This window comes from Chamaea fasciata, unplaced genomic scaffold (assembly GCF_029207755.1).
Source record: "Chamaea fasciata isolate MVZ Bird 193981 ecotype frontalis unplaced genomic scaffold, bChaFas1.0.hap1 SCAF_6, whole genome shotgun sequence".
NCBI lineage: Eukaryota > Metazoa > Chordata > Aves > Passeriformes > Sylviidae > Chamaea > Chamaea fasciata.
The window spans coordinates 17,477,141-17,494,719 of record NW_027094091.1 but is presented as its reverse complement, the minus strand read 5'-3'; the positions used below and the strand labels follow the sequence as shown (position 1 = coordinate 17,494,719).

General features: G+C 40.1%; 1 protein-coding gene across 3 annotated transcripts in view; it reads left to right on the top strand.

The window, feature by feature from the left end:
* The window catches only part of PPARGC1A (PPARG coactivator 1 alpha), a 367,342-nt gene that overhangs the window by 340,655 nt on the left and 9,108 nt on the right, over window positions 1-17,579 (top strand). For all 3 annotated transcript variants that reach the window (XM_066185546.1, XM_066185548.1, XM_066185547.1), the window contains 3 exons: window positions 6,282-7,194; window positions 7,767-7,871; window positions 8,267-8,387. In XM_066185546.1, coding sequence (XP_066041643.1) covers window positions 6,282-7,194; window positions 7,767-7,871; window positions 8,267-8,387 — 1,139 coding nt within the window. The remainder of the gene's footprint in view (window positions 1-6,281; window positions 7,195-7,766; window positions 7,872-8,266; window positions 8,388-17,579) is intronic.

The following is a 17,579-nucleotide window of genomic DNA, read 5'->3' as shown; positions in this document are numbered from 1 at the left end:
AGGAATGGCCTTGGTGTTACCAAATTCATTCCGCTCCATCAGCTGTGCACAGAGGAGGAAACAAAACAGCTCTGTAGTTGCTTGAGAAACATAACCAGGAGAACTGGTGCATTAAAAAAAGCAACAGAAGCTGGGAAACAGCACAACTGGGCACATATGTAAACAGGAATGCTGTACTATGATTCTATGATATCTTTACCCCTCTGGAAGTAAATAGAAGTTAGCTAGGAAGTAAACTGATGATATTCAGGAAGAATAAGAATTGGAGTGTTGCGTGGCCAGGGAGCTGGGTAGTGTAACCAAGCAGTGTACATAATGGTGGCTCTTGGACTTCATGTTGCACTTGCTCTGGTCTTCACAATGCCTGGTGAAGAGGTTTCAGGAGATCATGCAGTAACTCTATTAATCTCTGCTTGCATATACACAAAGCTTTTATTTTTATATTCATGTATATATGTAAATCTATAAAAAGATGCATGTCTTACTTTTTAAGTCATTTGTACTCCAGTAGTGTTTGTCCTGAGTCTGCTTGTGCTGGAAGCAAAGTACATGATAGAAACCGCCGGCAGTACTGAAGAGGTTGCAGCATATGTGTGTGTGTGTAAATCATGGCAGAAGTGGGACCCACTTCAGTTTAAAAAACAAGCAAAAATAAAATAAGAAAAAAAGTAGTGGCAGTGGTGATTAATAATCCCTTGAAGTTCTTTAGTGAGACCCTGGCAACTCCAAATTATATCCAGATAACCGCATTGCTCATTGTCCTTATATAGGGCAGCTTGCACTGTAAAAGCACTATTTATTATAATTTAAATAGGAGTTACCTTGATCTCACTACTGAATTGAAAAGACCATTAGCAGTGCTGCTTGCACTATCGAAGCACAAAGTATTTTAATATAAATAGCAACTCCCTTGATCTCTCTGCTGAAAACAACATTGCTTCCCTCACTGATGAATTAACTATAGACCAGAAAAATAAATAAATAAAAACATTTCCCACATGAGCCATCAATCTTTGTCACACGCACATTTTGGATTCACGTATCTAAAGTCAAACTGAAACCATTCTCTTGCCAATGCTATATCTTGCTTTACAACAGATTTGTTAGTAGTCATGTGTGTAACTTTGTCCTCCCTAGAACTGTTGAAACATAGATTTGTCAAATTACAAGGAACAAATATTCTTTGAAGTCTTTTCGTGCCGCACATAAGAATTCTTTCAATACACTTTAAAAAAGAGTCCTAAGTCCATTGCTATCCAAAGTCCTATCTCTTGAAGCTGATTATTCTAGTGTGATTCTAAGAAAGCTGGACCAGAACGTCATGATATGCAGGGAGTCCTAGGTGATGATAATGTAGTGATTGAAATTCCTGTGTCAGATGAGTCTTCTGAGTAAGAGGCTCGGAAAAGGTCCATCTCTCTTTGTTTCCACAGCCAGCTGCATTGCCAGTGCCTTGCTAAGAGGCTGTGGGCTTGAACCTCTCCAGTGTCTTCCACAAATCTGGGATGGTTCTGCATTATATCTTTCCTCTTTGTTGCCAGTCACAATGGAGAAGGACAGACGGAAATGTGCAAGCATAGGGACTGTAGGAGGATGACTCACCTTCTGGAGGTGGAAATGTTTTTCTTGGCAGTCGAGGGCTCCTCAGTGATGGCTTTAGACTTTCGATTGTCTTAGACAAACTTCTGAATGCCAGATGTTAGATAGCATGGCTTCTAATTAATCTCTCTCTGTTCTCTGTGTCTTCTTAAACCTTTACACCTGAATACTCAAAGCCACCGTTTAAGTACATGAAGTCAGTTTACGTGCTTAAGGCTCAATCAGAAACTAGACTATTTCCACCCTCTTGGTGAAAAGTCTCTCATTTGATATAGATCCCTGCAATTTATTGTAGTGTAAAACTCCTCACTGGTCTTGGCAGAAAAATTTGATTTTTCTGAAAAGATAGCAGAGAAAGCTGTATTTTTTGCCATCAGAAAAGGTAATGTACACAATCAGCTTGAAGAGTGATTTGGAGTTTGTGACCATCATTGAGGATACTGGTACCCTGCTATTTGCCCACTTCTAGATTTGCGTTACCTCTTACTTGTCAGAACAAACACTTAAAATCTGTCATCTAAGAACTTCTTTGACCTCAGAATGATTTCTGATAAAACGAGATGTGAGATGGAGAGAGTGGTCCAGAGGGAATAACATCTAGTGAATTATTTGATCTTTTCAGGCATCTGTGTTTATTCTCTCCAGCACTGACAACAGGATTAAACTGAATATTCAACAAGCATGTAGTTTTTTATTATCTGATAACTATCTAATTTTACTGTATTTTCTATTTTACTAGCTTCTGCAATCTAGTGCCATACAAATGCTCTTCTTCTACTGAACTGAGCTGTTATCTTGTGGTCAGTATTTAAAGTGGCCTTAAATAATATTTCCCTTGACAATACATTTCCAAACTCAAAAGGTATGAAAGAAGTCATTTTCAATGTATCTCAAAAGCCTCGTGCTCATGCAGAAAGATTCCAGGGCTGCATTCCCCAACAGACACTAATTATCCGGAGCCTCAAAACACAGCAAACATCATCAAACTTTTGAATTACTGTAGAGATTTAGAAATATCTGTGTCTACATAAAACAGCATTGAAAATCAGTCCTAAGAAGTCCAGATGTCACTTTTAATGCAAGGGCACTCCTCTAATTTCTGCTTATCAACCTAGCTGAGCTAAATGAGTTACACTGTGAGGTTTTTTTTTTAAAGTGGAGTTTTGGAATGTATTGAAAGTAGTTTCACCCTCCCAGAGACTTTCTGGAAAGAAGTTGTTTGGCTGAGGTGGCAGAGTTGGCACATATGCAAGCACGTTTTGTTGCACAGACACAGGGAGGATGGTGCTGCTTTGGCAGCAGTGCTGGCAATTTGATAGATGCTGTTTTCTAGCACAAGACCACTGAGTGAGTTCGTGGTATATATAGACAGAGCAAGGCAAAGTGCAAACATACCATTTACCAAAGCTATTCAATTAAGGAAAAGTCCCTGCAAAGAAAATGGTTTTATAGCATGTCATGAAAAAATACTTGCCTTTTACTTTAAAAAGAAAAAAGACTATTTAAGGGGGATGATTGTAGAGTATGTACCACTTCTAACAGATTTGCTGTGCAGAAGTACATAAGTGTGAGTGATGTAGAGGTACTTGTTTATTATAGAGCACATTTCAATGCAGTAATCATAAATATTGCTAAGGTTGTGCTCTGTTGAAATATGACCTACATACTCTTGATTGTTTGTGTTACGTGATTTGTCTGACACCCATTACATTCTGGGTAATGGCAGCCATTTGTTGCTGTGCACAGCAGGCTCTTTTGACAAAAGAAAATAGGCAGCAATAAAAAAGCTATAGTCTGAATTACATTCTGCACAGCGCTGCACTGCTGAGAGTTTGTGCAAGTGTGTTAACAATGCTCTGAACTGCCTCTTGTCAGCCTTCAGCCTGTAATGGCCATCTGTCCTTCCATAAATCTGTCAAAACCCGCTAAGTTCAAGAGAGAGTACAGAATATACCTTGTACTGTCAACGCCTAAATGTACACGTTGGGGAGAAATCGGTGCGTGTAAAATAATCCAATAGTTATACAATATTGTAATGCCGTTGATGTGGGATCATGGCCCTCGGTGGAGATTACCAGGGATTAGAGCGAACATGAGCAAATGTGCAGCCAACTGGTTTTCTCCGAATTCAAAGTTTGGAGATTGGTCATGGGACACTCTGGAGATGGACTCCATAGTGGTGACGTGGATTCAAAGCTTCACTTCCTCCTCCATCCCCCAGTGTAGGTTTGTTCAAAAGTTAAATGAACGTTTTCCAACTTTTATCTGTTTTTACTTGCCTGTTCACTTCCTGCTTCTGCTGAAAACCAGGAAAAAAGCCAGAATGCCATGAGGAAGCCCTTTCTTAGGCTGTCCCAGCCCTGTTCTGCCAGCAAGGGAAGTGCCAGTAAATTTAGCTCAGTCTGTACTTTCGTGAGGGTTTCTTTTGGTACTTATCCCCCCCGCCACCTTTTCTGAAGATTATTGGGTTCCTTGTCAGGTGTCTGGAAATGTGATATTGTATGTTTTACTTGCTTCCTCCCAGGACAAACTTAAAAGAAGTGGAATTTGAAATAAGATTTTATTTTGAATATTGGATTATCTCTGGGGTTTCTTGGCGTGAAATTCTTAAATATACATGTTCATTGTGTAGTGGTTGTACTGTTGCTTCATTCTTTCTTTAAATCTACATCCAAAACCCCAGTAACTAACCCCAGAATTTCTCACGGGCTGTATAATTTCACAAGTAAAAGTATAATTTCTAATTTTTTTTTTCTAGAAAGTTGTTTACTGAAGTGTTTTTTCAATCTGAGCCTGAAGTTTTAACTTAGAAGGTATTATTGCAGATTTTTGAATAGGACCGTTCTCTTCCTTTTAGCAAAAATTCACTTGGTAGTCAAAAATATTTCTCAGTGAGGAGGTGCATAAGGTATGAAATAGTTAGGGCTGTCCCAAGTGGTTTTTTTGGGAAGAAGAAAGAAAAAAAAAATGAGGACTTTGAGGAAATAGTTTAACAGTGATGACTGCACAAAATTTTTCAGTATTAAATTCAAATTTGGGGTAACTAGAGTTTTAGGTGCCATAATCTTTGCCTCAGTTTCCTTGAATTTTGGGACATTAGGCAAAGTCTTTTCATGGCCATGGGTAGCTTGTAACCATTTTTTCCAAACATTCAGACAAAATCAAGCATGTCTCTCACATCAAGTATTTGTGCCTTGGTACTTCTGTTTTCTTATTTTCTGAAAGAAATTCATTGCAGATAATGCAATGGGACTCCCAGTCTCCATTTATGCTCCTTAGGGAGCACTGTGCATTGACGGACGCTTTTCCTTCTTTACAGCAAAACACTATAAAACATGTTCCGTTTTCATTGATCTGCCGAGCTGTGTTGCATATTTAAAAATACGAACCAGAGCTCTACAGCCATGTTTGAAACACACATTTCCTGTAACTCTTGTCTGCCCTCTCTTTTCTTTCTTGCTAAGGAACTGATGAAAAGTTCTTTGCTTGGGCTAGAGGTATTCTTGGACAGCATAAGCCTCTGCATTGCTTAGGGGTGGCCTGGATTACCTTGGAGAACTCCCTAATCTCTGTCTATTTTGTTAAATTTTAAGCATATATTACTATATTATATTAGTGTCAATTGGGCAGAGGCAAATATTTCAAACTTAACTTACTAAGTACCTTCCTGAAGAGAAATTATTTCCTGAACAGTGTCTGCTGTTTGCTGTTACTCTGCCCTGATGTCTGGGGTTATCCTTCTGTAAAGTCTGAAGAAATTCTATGATTTCTGTAGAAAATATTGAAAGTTATATTCTACCCTTATAAAAATAATGGGAAGATGCTGCTTCAGTTCTCAGGCTTTACTGGAATGTGCTGTACTCCTTCCTGCAATTTTGTCTCATCACAGTGACATAATTTGTTACAGTTACGTAAATAATCCTGTTAGTAGTATATTTACGTAACTGAATACTAACCTAATACTAACGTAATAACTAATACTAATACTTACCTGTTTCATTTTGACTCCCTACTGCATGATTCTCACCAAGATTTAGTTCTAAATGCAATGGTTCATTACAGTTGTGGTTCTCCTATTGTTCGTTTGGGTTTCAGTTGCAGAACCACTTTTCAGGCAAAATGTATTAGTTACGTTTATGGAGTGTATTAGACATACATTCTCAATGGTTTTCTAAGTTAATGAACTCTGGAAAGAAGGAGTCATTGCCAGTGAGTTAGGGTGGCTCTATTTCATTACATTTAAGTTCTGTGTCCTTTGGTAACCACTCATTTATTTCTCTTGGCCTTGCTTTTATCCAGGTTCTTCTCTGCTAGGTTCTTTATGTTTTTGATGGTGCCAGTCTTTTGACTTTTCCTTTTTACATCAAAATCTATTTTATATTTAACAAAACATCTTTGGGCTTTTATCTCTTGATCTTTTCTATCAAAATCTACAGAGAGAGGGGCGGATATCATGGAGGAAGGGGAGGGGCAGAAATTATGCTGGAGATTGATGGCAATGCATTAGTATTGTTGCTATTGTTGTTACCAGGCCTTTGGTAGTTTTATTCTCAGTATTAGCAGTGTTGAAGTGACATAGAATGGGTCTTGCTTTTTATCTATTTTAGGAAGCATATGAGCCATCTTTATAAACACTGTATGTGTGCTTAAAAGCATTCTGTACCTCCTTTTACTCCCTGTAGGCCTAACTCCACCTACGACCCCTCCTCATAAAGCCAACCAAGATAATCCTTTTAGGACTTCACCTAAACTGAAGTCATCATGCAAGACTGTTGTACCACCTTCAAAAAAGCCCCGCTATAGTGAATCTTCCAGTTCTCAAGGAAATAACCCAATCAAGAAGGGTCCAGACCAGTCTGAGCTGTACGTACAGCTTAACAAGACTACAGTACTGTCCAGTGAACATGAGGAGAGAAAGACAAAACGGCCCAGTTTGCGGCTGTTTGGTGACCATGACTACTGTCAATCTGTGAATTCAAAATCGGAAATACACGTTAAAATATCCCAGGAACTTCAGGACTCCAGACAACCAGAATTTAAGGATTCTTCACCTGGGTGGCAGTGTCAGATTTGTTCTTCTTTAGAACAAGACCAGTATTTCAAGAAAGAGACTTTACAGACAAATAAGCAGGGATCCCATGGTAATAACAGAAAACCGCTCCAAGACCAAGAAATTCGGGCTGAACTGAATAAGCATTTTGGTCACCCCAGCCAAGCTGTCTTTGATGAAGAAGCAGATAAGACCAGAGAACTAAGGGACAGTGATTACAGTAATGAACAATTCTCCAAACTACCTATGTTTATAAATTCAGGACTAGCAATGGATGGTCTGTTTGATGACAGTGAAGATGAAAGTGATAAACTATGCTACCCTTGGGATGGGACACAAGCCTATTCATTATTTGATGTATCACCTTCTTGCTCTTCTTTTAACTCTCCATGCAGAGATTCAGTGTCTCCACCCAAATCCTTATTTTCTCAAAGATCCCAAAGGACACGCTCTAGATCAAGGTCCTTTCCTCAACGCAGGTCTTGTTCCCGTTCTCCATATTCCCGATCGAGATCAAGGTCGCCCTGTAGTAGGTCCTCTTCAAGGTATGGTACAGCAAATTCATGTATGATCATTGTAGTTGATAAGACAAACAGCAAAAACATAAAGAAACTTACAGGAAAGAAAGAAAAAGAAAAAAAGAGGCAAGAAATAACTTAATCCAGTGCAACTCATTCTATTGCTCCTGAGCTGATTAACTCTGAAGGTTACGGGTTTACTACAGAAACACTTGTTTCCAATATCCTTTAAATTTGCCAGGTTTACACTTTCCAAGTGGAGGCAGTCAGGTCAGAGGCAGAGTAATTGGTGAGAGATGTACACAACTAACCTTCCCCATTATCTGTGAGCTGCCTGGTGCCTATCTTGCTGCAGCCTCTGTCAGATGGAGTTGACAGTGGCTGGCTGTCTGCTGTGTGTTAGCCTCAATAAGGAACATTACTGAAGGGCCAGGAGTGGGGAAATCACTTGAGGCCCCTTAGTTGACTAGGAGATTGCAAACTGTCACTGGAAAATCCCATCGGTAGCTTAGAAGAAATTGTAAGTTCAGGGAAGAGGTAGAAAATGGTGTCAATAGACTCGAATGGAATGACAGAGGTGAATGTGTTTTTTCCTGCAGATCTTGTTGCTATTGCGAGTCCAGCCACTGTAGACACCGAGCATACAGAAGTTCTCCCTTAGGTGGAAGATCGCGGTCCGGATCACCGTACAGTCGCAGACCCAGGTAGTGCCTTTGGGCTGCATTTGGTTTGCTTTGCAGCTGTTCCTCAGGAGATAATTGTAGAATCATAGAATCATTAAGGCTGGAAAAGACCTCTGAGTTCATTGAGTCCACCACCGTGTCACCTAAATGATAGCACGTCCGCTCATTTCTTGAACACTTTCAGGGATGGTGACTCCACTGCTTCCCTGGGCAGCCCATTCCAGTGTCTAACCACCCTTCCAGCAAAGAAATTCTTCCTGTTGTCCAACCTGAACCTCCTCTGGTGGAGTCTGAGGCCATTTCCTCTTGTCCTTTCTCTAATTGCCTAGGATAATAAAGCATTCCAGAAATTGTATTTCTAATTTTGCATTCACAAATGCAAGTGATTGATTTGATGACTAAGTTGTGTTTCCTAGATATGACAGCTATGAGGAATATCAGCATGAAAGGCTGAAGAGGGAAGAATACCGCAAAGAGTATGAAAAACGGGAATCTGAAAGGGCCAAGCAAAGGGAGAGACAGAGGCAGAAAGCAATTGTAAGCACTGTAAAAATAACTTTCGTATTGAAATGGGTCTCTGTTTCTTTTCATTGATTGTAATGCTAGAATTCAGACTTTCTTTCAGATTTTCTTTCTTTTTTATAAAAGTACAAAAACTTGCTTATGTATATTTCTTAGTATTTGTCATTTTAAGCAAATACGTGTTTTCATAATAATTTCTGTTTTGATGTCATACTACTAATTTTTTCAGGTTCTATAAATAGCAATTCTCTTGAGTTTTTCACAATGAAAAGATAAGAGAACTTACCAGAAAAAGGGGCCGTCCCAGGCAATACACTAGTAGGAGAGAACTAGTCTGTTTCATATACAGATCTATGAGTGAACCTGCATTTTATACTGTATTTCACCTACTAGACATATGCAAAATTAGGAGTCAGGTGATACATCAGTTGCTGGACTCTCAGAATGCCTGTAACTGTCTATACAGAGGGTGCAGACAACAGGTCTCAAAACTGGGATTCAGAGACTTGACTTGAATTATAATTTTTCAGTGTCTGTGATTTGGTTAATTTTGAAGTTATTTTTAGCAAAATAATCTGAAAACACAATGCAATTTAAAAATGTCACTTAGCACTGGCCCTCTCGTAATGAATATGTATTATTTAATTATTTTCTTCATCAGTGTTCTCTATGAAACAACTGGAATACCTGAAGCAAAGGAGATAACCCATGTGGGGATAAGCAACTCTCTGGGCTGTTGTAGCAGTAGGACAGCAAGAAGAGTGACTATTAAATGGACAGGTGGCTTTTGCCCCTTTTGAGTTCCTCACCGGCAACTGCATTTTGATAAACTGGGAGCTGCTGTAAATGTGTTGCTGTGAAAATTGCTAAGTTCTTTTGGTGGCTCACCTTAACATTTTGATTTTCTGTGTCCTACTCTTTCTATTTGGTTGTACCTACATGGCTGTTCTGGCTGTGCTCTGGCTCTTGAATGAACTGGTACAGACCAGGATACTTTATCTTCATTCCCAGGTTTTCCATTAGTGCCCTGTCCAAAGGTCACCAAAATTAATAGGTCTTTTTCCCAGTGCCATTAGTGGACTTTGTAGCAAAAGGTGATTTGTCACACACTTGGCTGCATTTCTCCTAATGCACCTACTGAACCAGGAGTGTGTAGAGATTGACAGAGACTGGCGTAGTCTACAGCACAGTCTCCAGCAATGAGGAGTTTTGGGAGTGAACAGACAACTTTATGGTTTGTTTTTTGTCTCTGCGGCTGTTGTTCTTAGTGAGCTTCAGCAAATCATTTCGCTTTTCTCCATTTCAGGTGTCCTATCTACAAAGTGTGGGTGATAAGTGTATTTTGTAAAGCACAAGATTTAAAGCTATAACATGCTCCGCTGTGCTGCTCTGAAACACAGTGAAGGCAATGGAATAATTTTGTTTGGCTTCAAACAGGGCCATATTTAAGTCAATTGTTGCATTTAGTTTTAAAATATCTGGCTTCCATCTGCTTAGAGATGAACAGTACCTTCCAGCAATCGTAACTTACACTGGCTGTACTCTCTTAGAGCTACCACAGATTAGAGATTCAAGTAGAACTCTGTCATGGGTGTATCTTGCTACTTCTCAATTACTGTACCTTACCCATATAAATAAACATGAATCCTGCTGAGGAGGTAGAAAATTTGATTTAGTTTAAAACAAACAAATACTTGGCAAGTAGCTAATCAAGAGAAAAGGAAAAAGGAAAGAAAAGAAACTTAAAAAGCTCTAGATATGCTGCATCACACTGCATTAAAAATTCTAGACAATTCAAAACCAAGGTTGAATTTATTTTCTTTTTAAAGTGAGCATTTTGATTACAATTAACTTAATTAATGGAATTATTTATTAATAGACATAAATAAATCAAAACTAAAAATAAATATCAATAAACAGAACATGGCAAAAAATCTAAAATCCAGTCATCTGTGTGAGTTCTGCGGGAAATGCAGATTAAGTCCTATTAACCCCTTTATCCAAAGTCTGTCTGCACTTTTACTTTAAAAATCTGTATTGAATTGTGCTATTTTATACCCTGTGAAAACAGGTAAGGATTAGGAGACAGCACAGAAAGGGAATCTCTGATCTCATTAATTCAGTGATAAAATTTGTATAATTTCTAGCATTGTCTGCTCTTTTTCTTATGCCTTTTGGTTTATGGGTCTCTTTTGTGTTACTCTTTTCATTCTTGAGGAGTTCAACTCATTTATCGTTCAGCCACAAGAATGTCCTCTCTCTCTTTTCCTTGAGCTCTTTCTACAGTCCCATAAATTTAGATTTCTTTGCTCTCCGTATTGGGGAATTTTTTATTTTCTTTCTAGCCCATTCTCGTGCTGCCAGAACTGATTTATGGCCACATATTTCCCAGTACTGTTAGAAGAGTGGCCCAAAGATTGGGCAGTACTAATGCCTCAGTTATTACACAGGGCAGGTGACTTTCTTCATTTGAAGCACCATGCTGAGATCTCAAGAGTTAGTTGTACAAAGGATGCACAGGGAAAAAAAAGGAACAGAAGTTATGACAGAGACAAAAGTCATTAGGTATTGTGGAAGCAGTATCTAAAATTAGCCTCTGTGGGACAACAGGCATGGGAAAACTAGGAAAAAGAAATGAGAAAAAAATAGTATTTTAATCTGTCAAAACCATATGTGAAGCAGTGCCCTCTGATTGTGCAGGCAGCTTGCAATTTGGCAGATGTGAAGACATATTGACGGAATGCTGAAAAGGCTTGTTTTAGAAGCCCGTGCTCATGCTGTGTGGCACAGGCATGTTTGAACGCTGCCCCTTCAGTCTTGCACACACAGACCACCACAATCTTTGCCGTAGAAAATTCAGTTAGAAGTCAGGGTTAGTATTTTCCTGTATAGATTCCTGAATTCCTGTCTAGATGTTGTGGGTTGAGTGCCCACTGGAATTATTTACTCTTTTTTTCTGCTGTGAGATAGGATTAGGAGAAAAAGCAAAGCAGGCTCAAACATTAAGTGGTATAAAGAAAAGCTGTATTAACAAAACCAGAAGAGAAAAAAAAAATTAAAAGAATCAGAATAAAACCTTCAAAACACTTCTTTCCTCGCCCCCACAAGCTCCTTTTCTTTGTCACTGACAACATGCAGAGGCAAAACTTAGAACTTAGATTGGTTTAGCACCTCTAAAATAGTCTTTCATCAGTTCTTTTAGAGAGAGAAGTCTCTTTTGGTCTGCCATGGAAACCTCTCCACAAGAAAAACAGTTTTCTTACTGCTTCAGTTCTCACAAATAGCAGCCACCTGGGAATCTGCATTTGTGAAGTCCCTTCCATTTCACACAGCCTTCCCACAGCTGCATTATGGGCCATGTAAACTCATGTACCATTTTAAGGATGAGTGGTTCAAAAGCAAAGGTTCTCTTTATCTCTCTCTCTGAGATAATTTTTATCTCTGGGAACAGAGGTATTCTTCTCTTCCTGGGAGTAGGTCTTCATGTCATCTCTCTCTCTCTGTTCAAGCTTCTCATAAGATCACAGCTGCTTCAACATTTATTTGCTTTAGTACAAATACCTTTGCTTGTATCTGCGGTTTGAACTCTTCATCTCCCCATACATGTTTTCCACGACTTAAAGGGATATTCTAATATATCACAGTCCATCACCATGGCTTTACAAAAGATTTTCAGCCTAAAGCCAAGGCATCTCCTTGTTCTCTTCCAATCTAGGCTGTGACTTCACTGACTTTAATGTCTCCATATTGTCTCTCTATGTGTTTTCACTCGGTGCTTTTCTCTCACTCAGAGAGGATTCAATGTTTTGCAAGTTTCATTTGTGCAAAAAAAGAGTAAACATCTTGCCCAGGGCCTGCAAGAGGTCATGCTGGTTCCTGCCGAGCAGCGGCCGAAGGTCACGCTGGGGCTGTGCCAGGATCTCAGGGGCTCTAGCTGCCTTCAGTTTCAGCTGCAGGGCCCCTCTGCACGGCTGCAGAGCCGCCCCTGGTCTCAGCTGCACGATCTCTAGCACAGCTGGGATCCCCCCCTCGGCAGGATCTGGTAGTGGTGGCCAGAGCTGTTCACGGTGAAGGATTCTTCAGAAAGCCGTGCGGGAGGCAGGGAACGGCTTAGTGGCAGAATGTTAACAGCCACTGGGGCTCGATCCAGCTGGGACGGGGCTTTCCCTCCTCCCCTCCCTCTGCCCGGCAGCCGCTGGGCCCGGCCCTGGAGGGCTGCAGCAGGGGCAGGGCCCCGAGCGGGCTGCACCAGGCCTGGGGGCCACGCAGCAGAGCCGGGCCAGCCCCGCTGGCGCCCGGTTACCTCTTCCCAAGCTGGAAGGAAAGAGAACTTTTCACAGGGTTTCCTGATTTTTGACATAGGTATTCACAGAGGCGTGTCCAACTTTCTAGTGGTTTAACAAGATGTCAGTATTCAAAACTAGTCACTGCTTTGCCGCAGCTTTTCCTAGAAAAATCACTTCTGTGGGTAGCTCCTCTCGTCACCAAATGTCAATCGGTGTAAAACCAGCACACTAGACTTACGGCTGTGTAAGGTGATTCGACTTCAAAAGGTAGATGAGAACATTCTTCTCGTCTTCATTTTCTTCTTTTCCCCTCTCCAGTTACTGGAGTTTCGGTGCCTTTTTTTGTGAATTGAGGTCTTAATTTTGAGCAGGCCTGATTGAAAAATATGGATTGAGCCTACAAGGCACGTAGAGAATTAAAAAACTAATTTTGTCATTCATTCATTCATTCATTTATACTTTTGATTGTGATTCTTTTCCTGACCAAAGGAATTTGTGATTCCTGACCAAATGTCAGCATAGTTTAGTTTGATCTTGTTTTGTTTTATTTCACTGGGTCACGATTTTTTGTTTTAGAATGGATCCTCACTGAATGTAAGAATGGTCTGCCACCAAGACTTGCTTAACCATGTAAGCCAGATCGTAGTGGAGACACATGGAGTATGAAACTTGAGGAGCACTGGAGGACAGCACAGTCTGCTTAGTGCTTTGTAGAAACGGGGATCCAACCCCCAACCAAAGCAGACCACAGTGATTTGCCAAGAGGCCTAGGAACCTGTTTTTCTTCTGATATACTCCAGGAATTTTCCGAGTTGTGTGGACTTCTATTCCAGCAGTTCATTAGACCATGTGGCAAATACTTTTCAAAACATGGCACTAGAAATAGTAAGCACATTCCAATTCTGGAGTCGCTAGTTGGTGATTCCTCATTCATATGGTGCACCAGAGCTGGAGGTTAAGCTGTCTGATGAGCAGCTTGGTGTTGTGGCTCTCTGCTACTTTGCCACTCTGGCCATGATACTGACTTACAGTCACATCCTTCACACAGTTCATTCACTGTGTGCACTGGCTACTGCCAAGAGGTACAACAAAACCAGGTTATACTCCAGTAGAACATTACAATTAGCATTACTGCTTTTCATTCCTAAATGCTGACAGCCTCTCTGAGACAAGTATCAAGAGTCCCAGTCCCAGAGAGCTTACAGACGTAAGAAGATAAATGTGCTGTGAGGCCACTGCAGCGGAAAGAAACACATGGTTTCAAAGAAAATAAATTGCTCTAAAACAGGAAGGCAGGAGAAAGGTGGTTTCATAAATGAGTGCTTGCCTTCTCTGAAGTCTTAACACCAGAGTCAGCCTTTAATAGAGTGCATTTCCACTTACGAAGGATTCAATGTATGTTGTATATTTAGTTTGGATTTTTTTGTTGTTGCTCATCTTGATGGCCTAGATCCCAGGTACTCTAATTTTACTGTATACGTTTCTACCTAAATTTCGAGTTTTACTGGTCCATCATTATTTTTCCAGCAGTCACCATGTAGTGTGTCTGAACTACACAGGCTACCCACACAGCAGCATGTGATAATAATCTTGTTCTTTTTTTTTTTTTTTTGCTGTGATTTTTACTTCTGCTATTCATATTTACTCACAGGCTGTACTAATTTTTCTTTACTCAATCTAAAGATTTTTTTCTCATTATTATTACATCAGAAGCTTAAGCTTTAATGGCTTTTTTCCACCCACAGCATTTCTGTTTTTGCAACTCTGTCCAACCAGTCCCGTTGTATTTTCAGAATGGTATTTGGCCTTTAGCTCTAAGGATAAAAGTCTTCATGGCTTCAAGTCTCTAGGCTTCCCTCATGGCTTCCCTCTAGGCAGGGAAGTCATTTGGCATAGAAGGCAACACAAGACATGGGGTGTGCACCCAGCCAGACACCTGTGCTGGAGTGAGCGGCAGAGCCTTTACAAGCCCGTAACAGAACCCAGCTTTAAAATGCTCCTGGATTTCTTCTCTCATCTTCACATAAAGCATTACCTTTAGAATAATGGCTCTTGGAGAACTAGGTATGCACCACAGATGTGCAGGCAAAATGTGGTCGGAAAAATGGGAGCAGCAGCACCTGTGGAGTGGCTGCTGTCAGTTTCCAGGGGCCTTGCTTAGCACCACCACGGGCAGGCAAACCTAACAACTGTTGGGGAAAGAAGCAAAAAAACCCAAGGGAAAACTAATGCATCTACTTCTCTGTGTTTAGTTAAATATTTATGAAATAAAGGCTTAGGAATAAGGAAGCACAAAGAAAGTAAAGTTTTGGAGGAGTCCTTTTCAAGACGAAAAGATACTTAGCATCAGTCAATATTTAGAGGATGTGTGGTTTCTTTATTGACCCTTAGATGTGTAAGGTATATCCCAGTCTTATTTTCTCATATTTTGTTATTCTAATTCTTTAGTATTTTCATTTGAGACTTAAAATACAGCTTGTCAGTCCAAGATTTTCTGCCCCATCTTCCTATTCAAATGTTTTTACTGCGATGAAGAATGAGCAAGATTATGAAAGAAGACAGGCATGTTAGGCCTGAGGGAGTTGGCTGGACTATTTTTTTTTTTAACCTGGCAGAGCAAGGAGCCACGCTTAACACTTATAATGCGAAATAAATCATGTGCACTTTTGGGAGGGAAATATGAACAAATTAGTAGTTTCTGGAGTTTCCTGCAGGTTCCCTCTGCCCATATGAAATTGAAAACAAAAGCTTTTCTCTGACCTTCTCTAGGCTTCCAAGTCATCTGTCATATCTTCTAAAACTGCAGTAAACATCTTACTTAATATGCTCATATAGACTTACACATGTAACTTATTGTCAAAAAAAGGTCCTTAGCATTTAGAGGTGTGTTGCAATCTTGTTAGGCTTCTATAGCACTTATTATTCATGGAAATAAAAGGAAGGCATCTCTGAATATTAATATTCATAGTTGCTTTAAATAAGCCAAAGTTAACTAAGGCAAAGACAATGCTGTGTGAATCCTGTATTCTCCAGTATCTTATTCCATCATGGCCCTCTGCTTAAAAAACTACTTGAACCCATCTCCTCATATGTGCACACTGGAGGACATATGGTGCATTTCAGCTTTAAATTTGAATTTCCTTAATTTTGCAGGTTTAACTTATTCCCTTAACGGTACTTTAACAGGCTTTTTTTTTTAATTGTTCAGTTTTGGTTTATTACAGTTCTCTTAAAGGGATATTAGAGATATAAAGGTTATTAGAGGGATAGAAAAAGGAAAAATTGCACAGGCATGCAGACTGACTTATGGAAGAGTGTGCAATAGATATTTCCATCACATTGTAATATAACAATCTCCATGTCAGTGAGTGAAACATTATGTTTTTTTCAGTCGAGATGTATTATCTCAGCAAAAGTATATTAGGCAGTCTGCTGTGTTATGTTCTGCTCCATCTGGTCAGTCATTTAGGTTCAATAGCAAGTATCAATGGAATTGTTTCTTATCAAGTGTTTCAGTGCGGTTTAATCCTTGATTTGGTAAAACAGTCTGAAAAAGTAATTACTGTGCATATGCAGATCTTCCTGGTTTTGAAGTTTATGGCACTCAACCATAGTGAAAGTAAGCAGAATTAGAATGGGGAAAATGGAAGAAATGCAGATTTCAGTAGCTTGCACTCTGCAGTCCCTGGTTCACAGATGCCCTACCCAAACTCCTCTGTCAGGAATGTCAGGGCTGTGGACTGGGACACAGTGGAGACAGAGATAAAAAGCAGCAGCTGTCTGGAAAGTTCCCTTGTGCCCTAAATATATGGCTACCCCTTGAGCACAAGTCCTTCTTTTAGCCATGCTAGCTTCTCCAAGCTGCACTGCTCTGGCAGAGAGCAAGGGCAGCTTTTGGACCCTGCATTTTGGAAGGTGTAACATTTAAAAGTGAATGTGTCTGTCCCAGCATGTTTACAGAGGACTTTCAAGGCACTCACCTTGGTTCCTTACATAATCAAGAGGCAGTAGTTGCAAGTATCTAAATGAGATTCTTACCTGATCCCCCTGATTAAGGAGAGCTGATACAAACTTTGGTAGAGCAACCAAGGACTCCACTGGGCTGACCAGGGACCTATAAAGGACACAGGTAATTCCTGTGCCATTCCTTAGTGGGTAGGGCTTTTGGGTAGGAATCTTTGATTCTTTTATCTCTGTTTTCTGAAGTTTTAAACTTTCATTTCTCATGAGCTTAGATTCTGGATCTGAGCCCCTGAGATTTGTGAGGCCAGGAAAAGAGTCAGCAAAAATAGTTTACTGAATGTGCTAGTAAGAAGGAGTTTCTGGTGGGAGATAGATATTTTAGTATCGGCTTCCTGCTGCAGGAATTGTTTATTTATTTTGCATTAAATAGTTCCTGAGAGCAAAGTGCTCTCCTGGGAACAGGAAGTCAAGATTTTCAGCACCCCTAACTAAGAGTTCTGATGGTCTCTTTGTCTTAAGTGAATACACAAGCAAGTAAAGAAGCAACACCAATGTAATCTCTGGCTTAACCTGTGTTTTGGTCTGATCTCAATTGTGTTGTCCATGGTCCAAGAATGACTAGTGCTTTATGCCTCTGTGGGGACTCATGGAAAAGATACATTTCGTGCTATATCTGAATTGTAACACTATAAACTACCTGTCTCTTCAGGCTAGAATGTTTCTGAGCAGGAACGCAAGTCTATATTTAGGTCCCTAGTGCCTTTTGCATTGCACAGTTGAGGTGCCATTAGCCTTTAGGCACCTCCAGGTTACGATAGTCATGAATTCTCAACAGTCAGTGTAGGTCCTTCGGCATTCGGCACCTAAATTCTGCACAAGTCTCAGGTGCCAAAGTTGATGGTTTAAACTGACATTGCTCCACTGACTGACAGGTTTACGCCAGCTGAGAATGTGGTGG